Below are 15,742 nucleotides of genomic sequence, written 5' to 3' on the forward strand. Positions count from 1 at the left end.
GTCGCGGTCAGCGCTGACCGTGGCATAGAAGGGGTTAATGCCCGGAGCATACAGCAGGGGTCCAGCTAACGGGAACAGCCGGTCCCCTGCAGCTGATCGGGCGGACACAGCTCCTGCACCCGCCCGATCGCCGGGCCATGATAGTACGGCGCTGGGCGGCAAGTCACGTCCCGCTGCGCTGTACTATTATGGCGCTGGTCGGGAAGGGGTTAAATAATTTATTTTATTTTTAGGGGGAAAGAAAAAAAACAGCAATTTGAACTTTATTTTGTGGAATTTATTTACAGTCTGACAAGTAACATGATGTAGTATACAAAAAAAGATAAGTAACATGATAACTTTTATTCTATGGTCAGTACAATCATGATAACGCCAAATAAATAAATATATATATATATATATATATATATATTTTATACATCTCTAAGAGGAGTGTGTGTGTGTGTGTGTGTGTGTGTATGAATGTATGTGCGTGTGTGTGTGTGTGTGTATGTATGTATGTATGTATGTCCGCTAAAGGAATCTGCACCGTCTCATTTACAATCACGAAATTTGCCACACAGGTACATCAGGTGTCCGGGAAGGTTTTAGACCAGGTCTCAGCTCTCTAGGATGTACCGTTCCTGAGATATTACCAAAAAATGCATTAGTCAATAGAAGCTTGGTCACATGACCCTTATCAGTCAATAGAAGCTCGCAGGCTGTTAGCCTCCACATACACAGTTTTACTGCAGGTTTCTATAACAACCCAGCCATTTTTCTTCACTGCTGTAGGTGACCTTTAAAGGAAATCTGTCACGAGGATAATCGTTATTGAAGTAAAGCCATGGCCTAATAGCACTTAGTACCTTATTTCAAGATGTGCCTTTGTTCCCGCAATAGATGTTTTTATCCAATGAAAATCCAGTTTATTTGGTATGCAAACAAGCCAGTTAGGTGCCCAGAGGGGCGTCATATTTTAAGGAAGGAGCCCACACACGCCCCCTGCCACAATGTGTCCACCCTCAAAAGACGAAAATCTAAAAGTCGGACTGTCTGGCCTAAAACTGGACCTCTGGCCACCCTAGGGGCAGGCTGCTGTGGAGGTCATAGTTAAAGGGATTCTGTCATGACATTTTAGGCCTATAACCTAAACATATGGCCAGGTCCGTCCAAATAGCACGAATCCGAAACTGTACTTATTAAATGTGCCTGTGGCTCTATTAGCACATAAAACAGGTTTTTATAACCTGTCATTCACCTACCTAAGGTGCCCAAGGGGACGTCGCTTAATACAGGGTGCCCGGCTGCAGCCATCTCCGTCTGGTGCCCAGCGCCGCCCTCCCTGTCTATAGTGCCGCCTTCCTCACCTCAGCATCGCCTCCGCAATCGTCCGGTCCCTCAGGTTATGCCTAGTGCGCGGGATCTGGCAGAGGGACCGGACGATTGCGGAGGCGGGACTGAGGTGAGGAAGGCGGCAATTTAAACTAGAAAGGCGGCACTGCGCACCAGACGGAGATGGCTGCAGCCGGGCACCATGTATGAAGCGACGTCCCCTTGTGCACCTTAGGTAGGTGAATGACAGGTTATAAAAACCTGTTTTATGTGTTAATAGAGCCACAGGCACATTTAATAAGTACAGTTTCGGATTCATGCTATTTGGACGGACCTGGCCATATGTTTAGGTTATAGGCCTAAAATGTCATGACAGAATCCCTTTAAGGGGATGGTCCGCTATGGAGGTCAGTGTTAAGGGGCAGATTGCTGTAAAGGCCACTGTTAAGGGGGCAAGCCCCTATGGAGGTCACTGTCAAAGGGGTGTTGTGCGGTGAAACTCACTGTTAAAGGGGATGGCTGCTGTAAAGGTCAAAGTTAAGGGGGTGGGCTGCTGTGGAGGTCCAATTTTAAAGGAATGGAGCACTGTGAGGGGTCAGTGTTAAGGGGTGGGGGGCTGTGGAGGCCACTGTTAAGGGGCAGGGTGCTGTAGATGTAATTGTTATAGTGGATAGTGTCGATATCTTTTAACGACACACACAAACATTAAATGAAATAGATTAAATATACCCAAGTGAAGCTGGGTCCTTCAGCTTATATATATATATATATATATAAAAATTATATCTAATATATAAAGCTGAGTGTATGTATGTATGTATGTATGTATGTATGTATGTATGTATGTATGTATGTATGTCCGCTAAAGGAATCCTCATTGTCGCATTTACAATCACGAAATTTGGCACACAGGTACATCAGGTGTCCTTGAAGGTTTTAGGCCGGGTCTCAGCTCTTTAGTGCGTACTGTTCCTGAGATATTCCCCAAAAAATGCATTAGCCAATAGAAGCCTGGTCACATGACCCTTATCAGCCAATAGAATCTTGCAGACCCTTAGTCTCCACATACACACAGTTTTACACCAGGTTTCCATAACAACCCAGCCATTTGTCTTCACTGCTGTAGGTCAGCTTTAAGGGGGCAAGGCGCTGTGGATGACACTGTTAAGGCAGTGGAGTGCTGTGGAGCTCACAGTTCAGGGGCAGGTAGAGTGGCCATTGAGGCCACCCTCAAAAGACGGACTTAAAAACTCGCCCCCAGGCCTCGCTAAGACATGACCCGACCTGGTTAGGCCACGCCCCCTCCCACTCTGCAGCCAACAGAGATTGAAAAAAAAAAAAGGTAAAAATCTATTACTGTCAGCTGCAGGGGTGTTAGGGAGGGTGACTGTCTCATGCAGCTCATGCTCAGACAGCATAGTGCTGCTGTCTGAGAGAGAGCTGTTACGCCCTGCGCCAGACGGAGGACAGGGAGTCTGAAAGCCGGACTGTCCGGCCTAAAATCTGATCTCAGGCCACCCTAGAGGCAGGTTGCTGTGGAGGTCACAGTAACGGGAAAAGTCTGCTATGGAGGTCAGTGTTAAGGGGCAGATTGCTGTACAGGCCATTGTTAAGGGGACGGGGTGTTGTGGAACGCACTGTTAAGGAGATGGGGTACTGTGGAGGTCACTAATAAAGGGGCGGTCGCTATGGAGGTCTCCGTTAAGGGGGCAGGGAACGGTGGAGGTCATAGTTAAGGGGACGGTCCGCTATGGAGGTCAGTGTTAAGGGGCGGGGTGCTGTAGAGGTCACTGTTAAGGGGGCGGGTTGTTGAGGTCACATTTTAAGGAAACAGAGCTCTGTGGATGTCACTGTTAAGGGGGCGGGTTATTGTGGAAAATCCTTGTTAACGAGACGAGGTACTGTGGAGGTCACTAATAAGGGGACGGCCGCTATAGAGGTCACTGTTAAAGGGGTAGGCGCTGTGGATGTTACTGTTAAGGGGGCAGACCACTGTGGAGGTCACTGTTAAAGGGGCAGGGTACTGTAGATGTCCCTGTTATAGTGGATACTGTCAATATGTTTTAACGATACACAAACATTAAATTAAATAGATGAAATATACCCGTGCGAAGCCGGGTCCTTCTGCTAATTATATAGAATGCTGAGTGTATGTATGTATGTATGTACAAACCGGATTCCAAAAAAGTTGGGACACTAAACAAATTGTGAATAAAAACTGAATGCAATGATGTGGAGATGGCAAATGTCAATATTTTATTTGTAATAGAACGTAGATGACAGATCAAACGTTTAATCCGAGTAAATGTATCATTTTAAAGGAAAAATACGTTGATTCAAAATTTCACAGTGTCAACAAATCCCAAAAAAGTTGGGACAAGTAGCAATAAGAGGCTGGAAAAAGTAAATTTGAGCATAACGAAGAGCTGGAAGACCAATTAACACCAATTAGGTCAATTGGCAACATGATTGGGTATAAAAAGAGCTTCTCAGAGTGGCAGTGTCTCTCAGAAGCCAAGATGGGTAGAGGATCACCAATTCCCACAATGTTGCGCAGAAAGATAGTGGAGCAATATCAGAAAGGTGTTACCCAGTGAAAAATTGCAAAGACTTTGCATCTATCGTCATCAACTGTGCATAACATCATCCGAAGATTCATAGAATCTGGAACAATCTCTGTGCGTAAGGGTCAAGGCCGTAAAACCATACTGGATGCCCGTGATCTCCGGGCCCTTAAACGACACTGCACCACAAACAGGAATGCTACTGTAAAGGAAATCACAGAATGGGCTCAGGAATACTTCCAGAAACCATTGTCAGTGAACACAATCCACCGTGCCATCCGCCGTTGCCAGCTGAAACTCTACAGTGCAAAGAAGAAGCCATTTCTAAGCAAGATCCACAAGCTCAGGCGTTTTCACTGGGCCAGGGATCATTTAAAATGGAGTGTGGCAAAATGGAAGACTGTTCTGTGGTCAGACGAGTCACGATTCGAAGTTCTTTTTGGAAATCTGGGACGCTATGTCATCCGGACCAGAGAGGACAAGGACAACCCAAGTTGTTATCAACGCTCAGTTCAGAAGCCTGCATCTCTGATGGTATGGGGTTGCACGAGTGCATGTGGCATGGGCAGCTTGCATGTCTGGAAAGGCACCATCAATGCAGAAAAATATATTCAGGTTCTAGAACAACATATGCTCCCATCCAGACGTCGTCTCTTTCAGGGAAGACCCTGCATTTTTCAACAAGATAATGCCAGACCACATTCTGCATCAATCACAACATCATGGCTGCGTAGGAGAAGGATCCGGGTACTGAAATGGCCAGTCTGCAGTCCAGATCTTTCACCTATAGAGAACATTTGGCGCATCATAAAGAGGAAGGTGCAACAAAGAAGGCCCAAGACGATTGAACAGTTAGAGGCCTGTATTAGACAAGGATGGGAGAGCATTCCTATTTCTAAACTTGAGAAACTGGTCTCCTCGGTCCCCAGACGTCTGTTGAGTGTTGTAAGAAGAAGGGGAGATGCCACACAGTGGTGAAAATGGCCTTGTCCCAACTTTTTGGGGATTTGTTGACACCATGAAATTCTGATTCAACATATTTTTCCCTTAAAATGGTACATTTTCTCAGTTTAAACTTTTGTTCCGTGATTTATGTTCTATTCTGAATAAAATATTAGAAGTTGGCACCTCCACATCATTGCATTCAGTTTTTATTCACGATTTGTATAGTGTCCCAACTTTTTTGGAATCCGGTTTGTATGTATGTATGTCCGCTAAAGGAATCTGCACCATCGCATTTACAATCACAAAATTTTGCACAACCACCTCCTGTGACTCGGGGAACGTCATAGACTATGTTTTGAGTGGAAACTTTCACCCTGCGCTTTCCAATTATTTGCCAAAAAATACACTTAGTAACCTAAGCCAAACTACAGGAGCCATTGTCTGTTGTGGCAGTTAGCCTGGATATTCATCAGGTTGCATATAGCAACCAATCACAGCTCAGCTTCTATTTTGCTACAGGTCATGAATACGAGCTCTGATTGGTTGCTATAGGCAAAGAAGGACATTCTTAGTATAAGACAGCTAATGTGTGAGTTAATATGATTTCGAATGCGACGCTTAGCCAAAGTTGTTGTAGAGGCTGATGTAACTCACATGACCTTAAGTATATACCAATTCTGTGGGTTTTTATGCACTGTCAATTACAGACAATAATGCCCCTGTAAGAAAAGGAATTCGACTGGACGATTGTCGGGCCGCTGTGGAGGTCACTGTTTAATGGGCAGGCACTGTGGGGGTCACTGTTAAACGGGCAGGGGACTGTGGAGGCCACTATTAAAGGGGCAGTTGCCGTGGAGGTCACTGTTAAGGAAGCGGGGTACTGTGGCAGTCACTGTTAAAGGGGCAGACGCTGTGGAGGTCTCTGATAAAGGGGCAGGGAATGGTGGAGGTCACAGCCCCTATGGAAGTCACTGTTAAGGGGTAGGGTTCTGTAAAGGTCACTGTTAAGGGGGAGGGCCCTTGTGGAGGTCACTGTCAAGGGGTTGGGGTGCTGTGATACTCACTGTTAAAGGGGCAGGCTGCTGTGGAGGTCCCATTTTAAGGGGGTGGGGCACTGTGGGGTGTTGTGGAGGTCACTGTTAATGGGGCGTGGTGCTGTAGAGGTCATGTTATGGGGGGAATACTGCCGATACACCCCCCCCCCCCTTTCCTCTTGCTGGCTGTCAGCTTCTCTGCTGCCCACCCTCCTCCAGACTGAAGAGGGGAGGGCTGATTGAGCTGCTCATCTCTCAGGATTGGTAGCAGTTAAAGATATGGGCCTGTTCAGGGTCGCACACAGAATTAATTGGCCCTCATAGGAAGAATCTAAATTGGGCCCCCATGCTCCATCCATAACCCCTCCCACTATCCACTCCTGGCCCCTCCCCTTGCTCCATGAACTGTGTTTGCTGCTGCGTGTTGTATAGTGTGCCATCAGTGCTGGACTGGGATTACAAAAAAGCCCTGACACAAACCCCACCAGCATAAAAATAATGGTGCAAAATGAACAGTGTGGATGCGAATTTTGCTTTACTTGGTCATGCTTTCATGTAAACCATCAATACAAGAAAGGAAATAAAAACGCAACACAAAAATGCCTAATCACATGGTGAGGGACACGTTACTCATCACATACTATAACGCTCAAAATACCTCCACAGCAGCGTCTGATACCAGCATGCATTGACAAATTACCTCCACAATGTCACCAAATAAATACAACATAAAATATCTCGCCACCAGCACCAAATGAATACCACCATAAAGTACAAAATACCCAGCATTATTTTCCCCTGAAAACCCCTTCCCTACTGGCAGCAGAACTATCCCCATTTAAAGGTCTTACCTCTGTTTGGGACCTGCAGGACAGGAGCAGTGAGGCTAGGGTTGGAGGGAGAGAGCCTTCTGGTAGAAGGTAGAATGGAGTGGGTAAAAAGAGCTGTAACGTCACAGGTCACATGTTGCCTATGTTCAGATATTAAGAGGTATAATAGATGTAGAGTACACAGATATATAGTATATACAGCAGTGAACTGACATGTCAGGTATAAATTACACCTCATACCTCACATATCAGTACTCTGCTGTATATAATATATATATCTGTACCCACTACATCTATTATATCGCGTACCTCACAGTGCACTGCTGTATATACTATATATTGGTACACACTACATCTATTATACTGTATGGTATGCATATAATATGCAGTGTGTGTATATATATATATATATATATATATACACACACACACACACACACACACATTATATTACAGCAGTGTACTGATGTGAGAGGTACTAAGTATAATAGATGCAGTGTGTACAGATATATAGTATATACAGCAATGCACTGATATGTGAGGTACAAGGTATAATACAGGCAGTCTGTACAGGTATATAGTATACACAGCAGTATACTAATGTGAGAGGTACAACGTATAATAGATGCAGTGCATACCGATATATAGTGTACTGATATGTGGGGTATGAAGTATAATAGATGCAGTGGGTACAGATATATGGGGTCAGTTATACATGATGGTCACTCTGAGGTACATGAGGTATTGGGGGTTGTAGTTGTCTGTAGTGAGATATGAGAATCAATGAGGCATGAGGTACTACTTCTGGGTAAAAAAGGGAATGGGGGGCAAATGAAGAGAAAATAGGAGGCCTTCATTTTACCACTCCATTCTAGACTCAATGGAAAGCTAATCTTGCAGTTCTTCTCCATCCTGTTGGGGGTTTAAGGCCAGTGATGGTGTCATCACAGGTCCTGGCATATGCATCATTCTGTGTGCAGTTCCTTTACTAGATGGTACAGGACCAGTGATGTTCACAGGTCTTTTAGTTTTCTGCACTGATCACAGGGACTCTGGACGGGAGCCTGTATTAAATGTAATTAGGAGTTGGGTCTTTTGTTCACAGCAGGCCCCCTTTCCCCATATGGGCCAGGTCTAAATAGCTGACATTCCAGGCTTTTAAAGAAGACCAGAATCACAGCATTATCTTCACTACATTGGAAGATATAGCTGTTAGAAATTGGGATGGCAGTGAATGCAGCTGAAAGCAAAAGTAAAAGCATGTTTCAGTGCTTTCACTCCTGAATCGATTTCTAACAGCTATATCTACCAATGTAGAGGAGATAATGCTGTGATTCCGGTCTTCTTTGAAAGCTTGGAATGCCATATCTCTAGCTGCTACCAATCCAGAGATATGAGCAGCTAAAGCACTTCCCACCTCACAGTGCTGCCCAAGCTCTGCTCAGGCTGAACTGATCATTACTTTTCTCAAAGCCCAAGCAGAGCTGTTAGGTGGTTAAGCATGTTCTTACCCTTGTGCTTACACATGAATTTCTATATAACATGAAATTGGTAGGAATTGTACTGTATTTTTTTCATCAATAAGGAGAAGATCAAGACAAGAGAAGACCAAAACATCATGTTGTTTTACTTCATAAAAGGTAAAGATGGAGACATATAGTCAAACAATTATTACCTCAATGGAATGCGCAGTGCTTCTGTGAAAGTGAGAAGACCGAGGATAAATATCATTTAAATGAGGTGATGCTTCTGGAAACAGCCTTTTCTGGTGCATATTACTTATTACTTTATTTTCAAATGTGTCAAAATTCGTTTTCCAGACTAAAACCTAAACCAGAAAATAAATAAATACATGAAATGAATAATAATAGGCACAGATATTTAACCTGTCACCTGTGTCCATTATATAGTGCCTTGAAAAAGTATTCACATTCCTAGAAATTATCCACATTACACCCACAAACGTAAATGTATTTTATTGTTATTTTATGTGATAGACCAAAACAAAGTAGCAAGTATGTGTGAAGTGAAAATAAATAAAAATCTGAAAAGTGTGATGTGCATTTGTATTCAGCCCCCTGTACTCAGATACCCCTAAATAAAATCCAGTTTGAATAAGTGCCTTCAGAAGTCACCTAATTAGTAAATAGAGTCCACCTGTGTATAATTTATTCTCAGTATAAGGCCGAATGCACACGGCCGTGTTCCGCGGCCGAGAGCTGTCCGTGGTATGCCGGGCTGGATTCCTGTTCAGAGCAGGAGCGCACGGCGTCATTGGTTGCTATGACGCCGTGCGCTTCATGCCGCCGCTGCACTACAGTAATACACTCGTATGATCTATACGAGTGTATTACTGTACAGCAGCGGCGGCATCAAGCGCACGGCGTCATAGCAACCAATGACGCCGTGCGCTCCTGCTCTGAACAGGAATCCAGCCCGACATACCACGGACTTCTCTCGGCCACGGAACACGGCCATGTGCATTCGGCCTAATGCATCTGTTCTGTGAAGGCCTCAGAGGTTTGTTAGAAAAGATTAGTGATCAAACAGCATAATGAAAACCAAGGAACACACCAGACAGGTTAGGGACAAAGTGTAAAGCAGGGTTAGGTTATAAAAAAATATGCCAAGCTCTGAACATCTCACAGAGCACTGTTCAACCCATCATCAAATCAATCGCTTCCTATAACCATCAGCTTCTTACACATCTCAACTGGAATTTTGGACCACTCTTTTGCATACTGCTCCAGGTCTCATATTTGAAGGGTGCATTTCGCTCTTCATAGGTGTTCAATGGGATTTAGATCCGGACTCATTGCTGCCCTCTTCAGAGCTTTTTCCCATCCATTTCTGGGTGCTTCTTGAAGTATGTTTGGGATCATTGTCCTGCTGGCAGACCCATTACCTAGGACGCGAACTCAGCTTTCTGACACTGGGCCCAACATTACTTGTTCTTTTCTTTGTAGGTCTCATTCCATTTTCGGTAAACAGTAGAATGATATGCTTTACCAAAAAGCTCTATCTTGGTCTCATCTGTCCACACAACGTTTTCCCAGAAGGATTTTGACTTACTCACGTACATTTGGCAAACTGCAGTGTCAGTAGTGGGGTCCTCCTGGGTCTCCTACCATAGCTTTTCATTTGATTCAAATGTCGATGGATAGTTCACGCTGACACCGATGCACCATGAGCCTGCAGGACAGCTTGAATTTCTTTGGAACTTGATTGGGGCTGCTTATGCACCATCCGGACTATCCTGCATTGCAACCTTTCATAAATTTTTCTCTTCTGTTTGCGTCAAGGAAATTAGCTACAGTGCCATAGATTGTAAACTTCTTGATTATGTTGTGCAGCGTGGACAAACAAACAAGATCTCTGGAGATGGACTTGTAACCTTGAGACTACTAATATTTTTCCACAATTTTAGCTCTCAAGTCCTCAGAAAGTTCTCTTCTCCTCTTTCTGTTCTCCATGCTTAGTGTGGCACACACAGACACACAATGCAAAGATTGAGTCAACTACTCCACTTTTTATCTGGTATCTTTTTATAGTGACCACACCCGTCACTTGCCACAGGTGAGTTTGAATGAGCATAACATGCTTGAAACAAAGTTGTTTACCCACAATTTTGAAAAGGTGCCACCAATTTTGTCCCGCCCATTTTTGGAGTTTTGTGTGAAATGATGTCCAATTTGCCTTTTTCCCCCCTGTTTTTTGTGTTGTTCCAGTACACACAAAGAAAATAAACATGTGTATAACAAAACATGTGTAATTGAAATAATTTTCTGGGATAAAATACTTCATTTTCTGGAAAAATTTCAGGGGTGATAATGCTTGCGGCCATGACCGTAGTTTGTGTTGGTCTATCACATAAAATCCTAATAAAATACATTTAAGTTTGTGGGTGTAACGTGAAAAAATGTGGAAAAGTTCAAGGGGTATGAATGCATTTTCAAGGCACTATATATATTTTTTGACAGGACAGGGAATAAAATTGGAGTGGAGAGGGTGGCTGCACGTGTCCACTCTGACAGTCCCATAGCATTGAATGAGCGACATCACGTGGATAAGGGCTAAGCGTTTTGGTGTGGAAAATGGCTTAAAGAGGACCTTTCATGGCTCCAGACATTATGAAATAAGTAGCAGGTTATGTATGGCATAGAGAAGGATCTAAGAGCGCTTACTATTTTTCTGGGCGCCGCTCTGCCCGTTGACTTCTCCCGCTTGGTATGGTAATGAATAGCATCGGTACAGGGAGGAGGAGAATGCCCTGTTTCTCAATGGGTGTCTCCATCTCCCTGGCTGTAGCACGGACCAATCACAGCGGAGAGCGTCACATCCAGGGAGAAAAAAAAATCAAAATCACCTTCTCCCTAGCTGTGACGCTCTCCTTTGTGATTGGACCGTGCTACAGCCAGGGAGATGGAGACACCCATTGAGAAACAGGTCAGTCTCCTCCTCCCTGTACCGTTGCAATTCATTACCATACCAAGCGGGAGAAGTCAACAGGGGCACAGCGGGAGAACGGAGTGGCGCCCAGAAAAATAGTAAGCGCTCTTAGATCCCTGCTCTATGCCCTACATAACCTGCTACTTATTTCATAATGTCTGGACCCATGAAAGGTCCTCTTTAAATCTACTCCAGCAAGAGTTACATCTGTCGCATGACCTGCAGGACGAAGCGACGAACTTATGTAGAGACCTGAGCCTCTACATAACTGTATAACTTTGGCGCTTCCTCCAGCAGTGCAGAGGGACTTGAGACTGGCATGGAAAACGCCAGACTTCATAAATGTCCCCCTTCGTTTTTAATGTTGAAGTGTAATTATATCTGAGTATTTATTAAATGCAGCATGGACATCCGTCCCTCCGATATGGCCTTTACTGTTCGAGCTGTTGTGAGAGTACATCCTACAAAATCTATTATTAGTTCAAGCCTATTAGAATAATGTCACAGCCACACTGATGTGAATTAGCATTAATTAAAAGCTTGATAGTTGCAGGAGTAAATGAGAGAGCAATGCACAGTGCGAATATAAGCCAAATCAGACAAGGAGAATAAAATTATGTATACTGCACAGTGGCTAATATGCAACGGATGTCAAATATGTCCAGTGATTTCTGTTACAACCCCAAAACTGAAGGAATAAGGTTTTACATGGGTAGGGGAACTCCAAGATGACTTCTAGTACTGTGTGCTGTCCTGCACATGTCCAAGACTATGTCTTGTAGGTATAATGGGTTGGGTCTTACAGATTTTATGACCTTGAAGTTGACTGCATAAAAGCACTTTTTTACGCTCCTATAACATTTTTTGGGGACTTGTGTATGTACTTACACCATCAACTCTCCCCAAGAGCTAGGTGTCATAACTGGACTGATCTGTAATGCAGGCAGTCCAGATTCATCCCTGACTGACTCTCTGGATTGGGAAAAAGGATTGGATGTAACCGATATATTCCAGAGCAATGCCAATGCACTGTGTGCCACAAGTAGACCACAGAATCAAGTGCATCGATGAGTGTTGGAGTCAGGACTCTGGAGTTATAGCTCAAATGTGAAAACAAACTGCATGATATATTCATTCATAAAAAAAACTGAATGCTAAGAAACTAGACAGCTATCACAATACTGTCCTTTTGGCATATTACTGTGCATACATACATATTTAGAAAATAAAAATCATTATTTATTCTGTAGGATGTAGAATTTCGTTACATACCTGTGCATCTGTCCCTCCAGAAGCAAACTGCTCTCCATCTCTTGAGAAAGCAACAGACAAGACTGGGGCCTGCAAATGATTAAAAAAAACATTAAAACATATCCATAGGTTTTTTAGGCTTAAATTATACTTAAATAGGTGATAGGGTTTGGCCGATATTATTGGCCGATATTCCTGTTTTTGCACGTTAACAGTATCGGCATCTAAACTGCCGATACCACCGATAATGCTCACGCCACACGCGCCCGCCCGAAGTCTCTGAGTCCGGCCATGTCTTTCGGCTGCCAGTGCCAACTATCGCGGGAGTACAGGAGAGTACGCTTGTGGGCGTGCCTGCCTGCCCGAACGGAACTCCGTAGCAGACGCTGACGTCATTGGAGGCGGTCAGTGTAGGGCAGAGGCGAGAACCAGAGTGCCTGCCGACATTACAGTTATGCCACGGTAAAGTAAATACGTGCGCCGTCATAGTAGTTTGTTACCTACAATCTGAATCGCCTTATATACCTCAGGCTCATATATACTATTATACAGTGTGTTATATGTATTATATACCTCGACTGAGCTACATCATACACACATTATATAGTATGTAATTGTATTGTTATGTGTGTATGATGTAGCATGAGGTGTATATATAATACATATATAACACACTGTATATGTATAATAGCATGAGGTATATAACACACAGTATATGTTATGTATAGGTATACTATTAATCAGGTACTGTATATAAGGACTCTAAGGAGTGTCTGATGTAGTATGAGCGAGGTATATGATATATAACACTGGAGTACTTATATACCTCATTATATTACACACATACAGTGTGTTATATATCATATACCTTGCTCATACTACATCAGACACTCCTTAGAGTCCTTATATACCTGATAATAGTATACCTATACATAACATATACTGTGTTATATACCTCATGCTATTATACAAATACAGTGTGTTATATATGTATTATATATACACCTCATACTACATCATACACACACACACACACACACACACACACACACACATTACAATTACATACTATAATGTGTGTAAAAAAAGAAAAGAAAAAGAAGTGGTACAATTTGTTGCATTTGACTCATATCACCAATGAAAAAGAAAGATTTACAAAAAAAATCTAAAAATGTTAATAAACATGTTCATTTAACAGCAGATTTGTGTAGGAAATTATTATTATTTTTTTTTCAAAAAAATAAATAAAACAAAATGCACAGAATATCGGTATAACTTATCGGCTGTCAGCCTGGGACCCTCAACAATTACAAGAATGAGGGCTCTGAGCAAGATTCACAGTGAGGAGCAGCAGTTCAGCATGTGTCCTGCGGCTCTATTCAGCATCTATGGGAATGAAGAAAACAACTGAATGCTGTAGCTGTTAATCAGTCCCATAGACTATTACTTTATTTACACGGCGCAATTGTCGAGCAGATTATTGGGAATGAACATTCATACGAACTATCGTTTGCAATAATCTGGCCTTGTAAAGATGTTGCAGATTACCCGGTAAATCAGCAAAATGCCCTTTAGTGCAGACACCTCAATCCTCGCTTGGGCAGCAGATTGTGCCATTGCTTGTCCTCATATAGTGAAGCTGATCGCTGCATGTAAATGCAGTCTTTCACCTCCAGTGAGGAGCAAGCAATTGTCAGGAAGAAACGCTTCCTTCCCGATAATCTCCTGCTGATCAGTGCAGTGTAAAGGTGCCTTGGGATAGAATAGCACTGCACATACCAGTGCTCCATTCAAACTCATCATCACTGCGGCTGTGCAGCAAGGAGAAATTGAATGCTTAGGATCCCTGTTCTTATGATCATGGGGGTCCCAGCCATGGGACAGCAGAAATCACTTGACCAGTTCACTTTAAAGAAACTACAATCTAAATACTGTATGTTGACTAACTTATTAAAAGGACCATGCAAAACTGCTGACAGTGCCAGGTAGGGGCTGGGGAGCAAAGTAGAAACATACATTTTGCTGTTCTATCAGGAGTAGTGAGAATATAGGCTTTTATTCTGCTGCAGCAAGTACAATAAAAGGCTGAGCTTCACCATGGACTGCCATTTGCCCAGAGCCATTTCTCAGCCCCTGTCTTCTGAGTGAAAGCTGTGGCATCCAACCAGAAGACCACTACAGCTGTCACTCAGAGCAGGGGGGGATGGGCTGTGAAGCTGGTCAATGAAGAAAGCACTTCACAATGATTTACCACCTCCTGGTATGTTTATTTCCCAGCCCATACCTACCGCACTCCCCAATTTTACAAGGTCAAAACTACTGGCAAACTCTCTTTAAATCGCCCCCAAAACTTAGATCCAATAGGCGCACAAACCTCATATTTCCAAGATCGTATTACTGGCTTACAACTTTGACAAAACAGCAAATATACATTCCTACTAATTCCATTATAATAGAAAGGTCCCTGGCTTGTTATGAAAAATAATCTGGTACCTGGTGCCCGTGTAGTGTGTAAAGCAGTCTTCCCTCCAGCAGGTCGAGCACCTTCACAGTACCATCATTGGAGGCAGAAAGGAGGAAGTTCCCCGATGGGTGGAAGGACAAACAGTTAACACTTGCACTGTGGACTGAAAAACATTGGTTACAAATTGAACACTGGCTTATTTGCCTGAAGAAAAGGTACTTCTATACCTCCAAGAATGCACATAAAAGGGAACCTGCCACCACGAACATGCAGTGCAATCTGCAGGCAGCAGGTTATAGAACAGGAGGAGCTGAGCAGACTGATGTATAGTTTTGCATGAAATAATTCAGTAATCTCTGCTCTCTTTCAGCTCAATAGCCACGTGTGAGCTCTTATCATACAGTGAACCTCTATCTGTATACAGTCACAGGGAAGGATGTCAGTTAAAAGGGTTCTGCAGTTTTTTTAAACTGATGATCTATCCTCTGGCTAGATCATCAGCATCTGATCGTTGAGGTCCGACACCCGGGACCCCTGCTGATAATCTGTTTGAGAAGGCAGCGGCGCTGGCAGTAGTGCCGCGGCCTTCTCACTGTTTACCGCAGGTCCAGTGACGTCACGACTTGTATCAACTGGCCTGGGCGGGGCCAAGCTCCATTCAAGTGAACAGAGCTTAGCCCCGCCCAGGCCATTGATACTAGTCGTGACGTCACTGGGCCTGCGGTACACAGCAAGAAGGCGCTCAAACAGCTGATCGTCAGGGGTCCCGGGTGTCAGACTCCCGCCGATCAGATGCTGATGATCTATTTAGAGGATAGATCATCAGTTTAAAAAAAAAACTGCATAACCCCTTTAAGGTCCCTTTACAAGGGACAATATTACAGCAGATTG

At 43.6% G+C, this 15,742-nt stretch overlaps 1 protein-coding gene across 1 annotated transcript in view; it reads right to left on the minus strand.

Annotated features, from left to right (window-relative positions):
* POC1B (POC1 centriolar protein B) overlaps positions 1–15,742 on the minus strand; it is a 99,638-nt gene that overhangs the window by 55,814 nt on the left and 28,082 nt on the right. Inside the window, exons 7-9 of the mRNA XM_040408712.1 lie at positions 14,881–15,014; positions 12,409–12,477; positions 8,363–8,515 (exon numbers count right to left, since the gene is read on the minus strand). Of these exons, the coding sequence (XP_040264646.1) occupies positions 8,363–8,515; positions 12,409–12,477; positions 14,881–15,014 (356 nt within the window). The remainder of the gene's footprint in view (positions 1–8,362; positions 8,516–12,408; positions 12,478–14,880; positions 15,015–15,742) is intronic.

Source organism: Bufo bufo, chromosome 1 (assembly GCF_905171765.1).
Source record: "Bufo bufo chromosome 1, aBufBuf1.1, whole genome shotgun sequence".
NCBI lineage: Eukaryota > Metazoa > Chordata > Amphibia > Anura > Bufonidae > Bufo > Bufo bufo.